Source organism: Dendrobates tinctorius, unplaced genomic scaffold (assembly GCF_039654945.1).
Source record: "Dendrobates tinctorius isolate UK_male_01 unplaced genomic scaffold, ASM3965494v1 ptg000079l, whole genome shotgun sequence".
NCBI lineage: Eukaryota > Metazoa > Chordata > Amphibia > Anura > Dendrobatidae > Dendrobates > Dendrobates tinctorius.
This window is the reverse complement of record NW_027361747.1, coordinates 29,580,491-29,588,620: the sequence shown is the minus strand read 5'-3', so window position 1 is coordinate 29,588,620 and position 8,130 is coordinate 29,580,491. Positions and strand designations below refer to the sequence as shown.

Genomic DNA, 8,130 nt, shown 5'->3' with positions numbered 1-8,130 from the left:
TTTTCACTGTTCTTTAACCCCTGCATACTATCTATATTTGGAACTGCCTATCCAACCCCCTTGTTAACCTTTTACCTCCCTTCGTGGAGTATCTCAATCTTAATTAAAATTGTTAACCCTTGCTCTATCTCCTGTCCGTCACTGCAATTACATTGCCTCCTGACTCCCCCGTTCACCTCAAAAATACCATTTGATTTGGACCCGCACTGTTTTTGAATGAGGCTGGTCCGGTCCAATGGCATTCTCCTTGTGGCATTTGTTCCTTCCCTCTGCTAGCAAAAGCCGTCCTCTGACTCTGATGTGGATGACGTGTCCGGCATCATCCACATAGCTGAACTAAGTCTACTGCGCCTGCACAGTAGCAACGCCATCCACACAGGCGCACTTTGCTCTGCCCTACTACTGTCTTTGCGCATTAATGTCCTTTGTTCTGCCCACAGTAGGACAGAGCAAAGTGTGCCTGTGCGATTGGAATTGCATAAGAGAAGCAGAAAAAGGTGATTGTATTTGTTGGGCTACTAAAAAACTGCTGACAGGTTCCCTTTAAGCTTGAATGTGAAAATGTCTTGTACCCAGCAGTTTTATCATAGTGACCAATGACAGCGGCTGCTTATATAGGAGAGAGCGGTCTGCTGTGTTTATACAGTTAAATAAAGTACCATATTTTTCGGATTATAAGACACACTTTTCCCTCCCAAAAAAAATATGAGAGGAAAATGGGGGTGTGTCTTACAATGCGAATCTAGCTTTCCAGCTGTGGTGAAGTGGGTTCCCAGGGTCGCTGCTGCAGAAACCGGTGCTGCGTGCCACAGGCTGGTAAGGCGGGGGTCCGAGGGACGGACTGGGACTAACATTCAGCACTGGCATTTGAAAGCACAAAAGCCCTTGCTGTCCCCGTTTCCTTGCCCAGATTGGGGTCTTTATTACTTATAGAACCCTGTCTGCAGGAAATCAAGACTAGCACCTATATTTACAGTAATATCGCTATATAAGAATTAATAATATTGCAATATAAGAGACAAATATCACTTACTTCTTTTCCAGCCCCCTTCTCACATTCCCCCCACCCCTACACAAAAAATATAGTGCTATAACCAGTGCCCTAGAGAGTAATAGTGTCTCCTCTGTGCCCTCTACAGTAATATTACCCTCCCTTTGCGCCTGACACAATAAGCAGTGCTCCCTCTGTGTCCTTACTTAGTAATAATGTTCCCTCTGTTCTCCTTCATAGTAATAATGCTACTCTATGCCACAGTTATGCATAGAAACCACAAAAAACTGGCACATCCAAATTAGTCTGAATAGGTGCATGCCGGCAGCAGCTACCTCCATATAAAATATACAAAACAGGTTGTACTCTATCGTGCTAAAGCATGTCAATGTGAAATATATGAAATATGAATAGCAATATGGCTTTTGAATATTAGGAAAAAATGAATGAGACGCTTTGCATAAAATTTGGCCAAGTAATGTCTGCCCATCAACCAACATCAAGGTGGTCTCATAAGACTGATGGTCCCTAACCAATGTGAATACCTTTCTTAGTCCGGGATCACACTGCCGTTTGAGATGCGAGAAACTCGCACGAGTGCCGCCGGCACTCGGGACCGGAGCTGTGGCTGAATGTATTTCTATGCAGCCACAGCTCCAATCCTGAGTGCCGGGTGTTGATGCGAGAGACTCATGCGAGTTTCTCGCATCACACAAGGTAGTGTGATCCCGGCCTTAGGCTGATGTCTGAATTTCTGGGTAAAGGTGGATAACTCTCTCAGCAAAGCCTGCATTTATGGGTAGGTAGGAACCTGCTGTAAGTAAAATCACCACATGGTGCAGGGCGGAGTGCACGGTCAGTAAGTTAACATAGAAACAACAAAAATAGAATTAGTCTTACCGGCAATTTGGTTTCTAGGAAACTTCCAAGACAGCAACATCGGAGGATGTCTCCCCTCCCCAATAAGGGACAGGAACACAAAGAGGTTAAATATCCTTCCCTTTCCTGTAGCCACCAGTGTTTTCCTGGACACACTAGAATGTATAGTTACCACCAAAGTGCAGGAATCATCCAATAAGAACATCAGATAGGGAGGGAAATTAGTGCTGTCGTGGAAGGTTCCTAGAAGCCGAATTACCGGTAAGACTAATTCTGTTTTCTCCAGTCACCTTCCACCACAGTAACATCGGAGTAATACCAACAGCTAATTTCTTTAGGGAGGGGCCACGGCCTGCAGAACTCATCTGCCAAATGTTAAATCCCTATTGAAATTTAGCCTGTAATGTCTGGTGAACGTGTGGCTAGATGACCAGGTGGTGGCTCTGCATATCTGCTCTGAAGATGCGTTCCCTCTCTCTGCCCATTAAGTAGCTACTGCGCAAGTAGAGTGTGCTTTCAGTGAGAAGGGTGGAGGCATATTCTGTGATGAGTACGCCAGGCAGATAGCTTGTCTGATCCAGTTGGCAATAGTGTTCTTTGCCGCCTTTTTGCCTCTATTTCGTCCCGTGAACTGGATGAATAGATTCTGGTTTATCCGCCAGGCTTTTCTGTTGGAGGTAAAAGAGAACCACTCTGCGGACGTCGAGGGTGTGAAATGCTTCTTCCTTAGGGTTGGAAGGGTTTGGGCAGAATGAGGGCAGTGCAATATTCTTATCTCTGTGAAAGTTTGAGACCACTTTAGGCATAAAGGAGGGATCTAACCTCAGGATAATACTATCAGTGATAGATAGGGTTCCTGTACTGACAGGGCCTGCAATTCTCCTATGTGCCTAGCTGTAGTGATTGCAACTAAAAAGAGGGTTTTGAGGGTCGGGTTCTTTAAGGTCATGGATGTTAGGGGCTCAAATGGATTTTGGGTTAGACTGTTGAAAACTATATTCAGATCCCACAGAGGAACCGGACTACAAAGCTTAGGATGAATCCTAACTGCTGAAGTCGTTTGATCCAGTCATGGCCGGCTAAGTCTAGATCAAAGAAAGTACTAAGGGCTGATACTTGTATCTTCAGTGTACTAGGTGTAAGCCCCTTTCTAGACCCTTTTGCAAAAAGTCTCAGATTTGCGCTATATTGGGATGAAAGGGATCAGGGGTGTTTAGGGAATACCAAGATGAAAATCTTTTCCAGACCTTGGCATAGATGGCATTGGTTACTGACTTTCTACTTTTCTGGAGGGTTTGGATTACTTTATCCGAGAGCCCTTTGGCTCTCAGGATTTCGACCTCAGTAACCAGGCTGCCAGGTTCAATTTGCATATTTCTGGGTATAGTAGGGGACCCTGGTGAAGGAGGTCGATTTTTTTAGGTAGAAGGGCCTTCCCGAGCCATGTCTAGTAGAGCACTATACCAGCTTCTCCCTGGCCACAGGGGGGGGATTAAGATTGTGGGAACTCAGTCTGTCCGGATCTTTTGTAATGTTTTTCCAGCATTGGTATGGGTGGGAATGTATATGCCAGATCGAAATCCCACAGTTGGGAGAAGGCATCTATTCCCTGTGCGCTGTCTGCCTGACAGAGTGAGAAGAATGTGTTCACTTTTGCATTTTGTCTGTTGGCAAATAGGTCTACCTCGGAATTCCCCCATCTTGAGGTCAGGGACGAGAAGACTGCTTGGTTCAGGCACCACTCCCCTGGATGGATGTCTTTCCTGCTGAGGAAGTCTGCCTGGATATTGTCCGATCCCTTCAGATGTACTGCTGTGATGGATAATAGGTTTTTTTCTGCCCAGGAAAAAATCCTTGCTGCTATTATTTTTAGACCGGCGTATTTTGTGCTTCCTTGGTGTCAGCGGTAGGCCACTGTGGTCATGTTGTCTGGATAGACATGGACGTGGTGATTTTGGATCAGTCCTGATGCGCTTTTAACGCCTCCTCTCCAGCTTTTAGCTCTCTCAGATTCGAGGAGCTGGTGTTGATGTTTGGGGGCCACCGTCCCTGGAAGTAGGATCCCTCTACAACTGCACCCCAACCCCGCCGACTGGCATCTGAACAGAGTGTTTTCAGGGGAACCTGGTCCCAGCTGACCCCCCTCTGAAGGTTTCGGTAGTTCAACCACCACCGCAGGGCCGATTTCACATAACCGGGAAGTGGGATCCTCTTGGTCAGTGGATTTTGATGTCTTCTGGAGTATAGAAGTACGTGAGTTTGTAGGACTTGTGTATGGACTTGAGCCCAGGAGACCGCCTGGATACATGCAGTCAGAGATCCCAGAACGGACATTGACTCTCTTAAGGTTGGTGACCTCTGGTCCCTGAATCTGGTTATCTTGTGGACAAGGTCGACCTGACGATCCCTGGGTAGAAAGGATGCCCTCTTCTCCGAGTCCAAAAGAACCCCCAGAAACTTCTTCCTTGTGAAAGGATGAATATCTGATTTTTCCAGGTTCAGGATCCAACCCAGGGAGTTCAATATTTCCAGAGTCTTTGCCACATCCATGTTCAGATGAGGTGTGATGATAAGAAAGTTGTCCAGATATGGGATAATGCATACTCCCTAGCGACGGATGAAGATCACTGCTTTCGCCATGATTTTAGTAAATACCCATGGTGCCGATGAAATGCCGAAGGGTAGGATGTTGAATTGGAAATGGCTGACCCGATGACCGTGGGAGACTGTGAATCTGAGGAATTTCCTATGCTCCGGATGGATTGGCACATGATAATATGTATCCCTCAGATCCACCATAGCCATTACCCAATTCCGTCCAATGAGTGGGATTGCAGACCTGATTGATTCCATTTTGAATCGTCTGTATCGAACTGCTTTGTTTAAGGGTTTCAGATTTACGATGATCCTGTTTTTCCCTGAGGGTTTTGTTACCAGAAACAAACGAGAGTAATGGCCTCTTTATCTCTTCTGTTTTGGCACTTGGGAGATCACCTTTGTACGAAGCAGGTTTTGTAGGTCTTTTAGCAGGGATTTTCAGAGATATGGTGTTTGTAGGAAGGTGACCCTCAGGCATTGTGGAGGGGGACTCTCTAATTCTATCCTCAGTCCATCTCGTATGGTACGGAGGACCCATTGGTTTGTGGAGATAGACTGCCACTGGGTGAGGAAGAGCGAGAGTCGGCCCCCGACCGGAGCGCCGTCATTGCTTGTCTGGGGTTTGCTGCTGTTGTTGTCAGACAAGGATGTTCTTGCCCTTGCCTCCCTTGGGATAACTCCATCGTCTTGTTTTATCTTTTCCCCTAAACTCTCTCTGAGAGGGTTGGTCACGGGGGGGGGGGGGGGGTCGAAAAATACGTTTTTTAGGATTTTCTTGTTCGGGGAGAGATTTCTTTCTATCTTTCCATCCGTAGCCATGCCTAGGATATCATCCAGGACCGGACCGAACACATAGTGGCCCTGGAAGGAAATGGCGAATAGCTTGAGCTTGGAGGTAAAGTCGCCCCCCATGATTTCAGCCACAGTGCTCTTGTAGATGAGTTGGAGAGGACGGTGGATCTTGCTGCTACCAGGACAGACTGAGCAGAGGCATCGGCTAGAAACCCTGTTGCCTTTTGCAGGAGGGGAAGGGAGCCGAGTATTTCCTCTCTTGAGGTGCCCTGTGTAAGATGATCCTCCAGTGTGCATAGCTATAGGAATAGAGATCTGGTGACGCATGTTGAGGCTATGTTCGTTTTAAGCAGATTGGTAGAAGTGTCCCAGGACTTCCTTAACTAGCTATCAATTTTTCGATCCATATGATCTTTGAGTTAGGAAGAGTCCTCAAAGGGAAGAGCTGTCTTTTTAATTACCTTGGACACCTGTACATCTACTTTCGGTATTTCCCATAAAGTGCTATCCCCGTCTAGGGGGAATCGTTTTTTCAGCTCTGAAGGAATGCTAAGACCTTTTTCAGGGAGGCCCCATTCGTGAAGAATAAGATTCTGTACATTTTCGTGTACAGGAAACCCCTTTTGATCTTTGGGTTTCAGCCCCCCAAACATCTCATCCTTTACAGAGTATTTTACTTCCTCTTCCTCAACCCCCATGGTGCTTCTTACCATGAGGATCAGTTCTCCCATATCCTCGGAAGCAAAATAATATTTTTTGTTCCCTGATTTAGGGGTGGAAAGTGGAACCCTCATTCTCCCAAATGTCCTCTAAACCCGAGGAACGAATCTTGCCCGAATCTGAGTCATATTCTACCGGAGCCCTCTTCCTCTTTCTAGAAGGAGGTGGTTGTGGCACTGGGGTCTGAGAAAAGGTAGCCATAGAGGACTGAACTTCTTGTTTTATTAGGGTTCTGATGCTATCCAGGAGAGAGGACTGCTCAGTACGTAACACCTCATCTATACAGGGCTGGCAGAGCTTTTTCCTGTATGTGGAGGGAAGCCTGGAAGCGCACATCTTACATTTGCAGCTGGGCTTCTTAGGCTCAGAGACCTTTTCTCCCTAGTAAGAGAGAAAGAAAGTATACTAAGCCACTGTAGGTATAATCCTGGAAAGCAAGGGCCGACACCTGCTACTTTCAGTAGGAGGGGGAACGTTGGGCTCTGCAGATGCAGAGAAGGAGGGTTTGTTGCCGTCCTTGTCAGTCTGTCCACAGTCAGCGAAAAATGAGGATGAATGAACTCATGGAGATCAACATCCAACACTGCGGAGACACCATCACATGTTTCTCAACGCAGTGATTCTAGAGCAATGCCCCCATCCCTTATAGGAAATATGTAAAAACATGCAAAAACCAAGCCGCGGAGACACCATCACATGTTTGTCAACGCAAGCAATGACTAGCCAGGTCATTCCGCGAGAAGGAACAACCACGGGAAGGGCAGTCTCCAATGAAGGAAACCACCTACGCCAAAACATGGTACCAATCCACAGACAGCTGTTTCGGGGTATTGCCCCTCATCAGTGTGGAATAAGAAACTGGCCAGTAGAAGCAATGCCTAGTAGAAGACTGTGAAAAATGAGGATGAATGAACTCATGGAGATCAATATCCAACACTGCGGAGACACCATCACATGTTTCTCAACGCAGTGATTCTAGAGCAATGCCCCCATCCCTTATGGGAAATATGTAAAACATGCAAAAACCAAGCAGCGGAGACACCATCACATGATGGTGTCTCTGCGGTTTGGTTTTTGCATGTCCACAGTAAGCGTCAGACAAATGTCTTACCTGGTGGCTCCCTCTGCCAGGATTTAACCAATCGAGGGTCCAGCGTAATTCTGTGCTCCTTACCCCACCTGGCCCAGTGGGGGGGAAACGCCGCAGGTACGCCCTATGTAGTGGCTGCTGATCCGGGTATTTAGGCGCCGGCCAGCACGCGCGTGCGTTTCAGTGTGGAACGCATAGGAGATGAACCGGAAGTGCAGTCGCGTCAATTCCAGTATGCGCGAACTCCCCGGGTCAGCAGCATGGAGGAGGAAGATGCCGGGGAGCTACTGGAGGACCGCAGCAGCACATCACCGCCCCGCTTTACCCCTGTGGAGGCGCAGGGGAGGTGGGAAGGTCCCAAGTCCCGCAAGCACGCAGAGACGGGAGCAGCCACCGGAGGAGTAGAGCGGAGCCCCCGACCTCAGCTGCCTGGCATTTTTTGAGAAGGTAACGTGGGGTTCCCCAATCGCCAGCCACAGCAGCACCATCAGAGACCACTTCATGCCCCATAGAGGACAGGAAAACACTGGTGGTTACAGGAAGGGGAGGGGTATTTAACCTCTTTGTGTTCCTGCCCCCTATTAGGGCGGGGAGACATCCTCTGATGTTGCTGTCGTGGAAGGTGACAAGAGAAATACTGACTGGCACATCCAAACTAGTCTGAATAGATGCATACCAGGAACAGCTTCCTCCATATACAATATACATAAAAAGGTTGCACTCTATCGTGCTAAAGCATGTCAATGTGAACAAAATTTGGTCAAATAATGTCTGACAATACCCCACATAGTTAGATGGTCACCACAGCTCACCACATAGTATAATGGTCACCTCAACCCTCCGCCACACACACACACAGTATAATGGTCACCACAGCTTCTTTATACACAGTATAATGTCCACCACAGCCTCCCCACACATTATGATGGTTACCACTGACCCCCATACAGTGTGATGGTCCTTACACAGCATGATGATCTCCACTGCCCTCACACAGTATGATGGTTCCCCAACACAATACAATGGTTAACACATAGCAAGATGTTCACCACACACAGTA

The 8,130-nt window shown here is 47.4% G+C and overlaps 1 protein-coding gene across 1 annotated transcript in view; it reads left to right on the top strand.

The window, feature by feature from the left end:
- Positions 1–7,330: 7,330 nt before the first annotated feature.
- The window catches only part of LOC141096822 (uncharacterized), a 37,899-nt gene continuing 37,099 nt past the window's right edge, over positions 7,331–8,130 (top strand). Inside the window, exon 1 of the mRNA XM_073583667.1 lies at positions 7,331–7,416. Within this exon, the coding sequence (XP_073439768.1) occupies positions 7,331–7,416 (86 nt within the window). The remainder of the gene's footprint in view (positions 7,417–8,130) is intronic.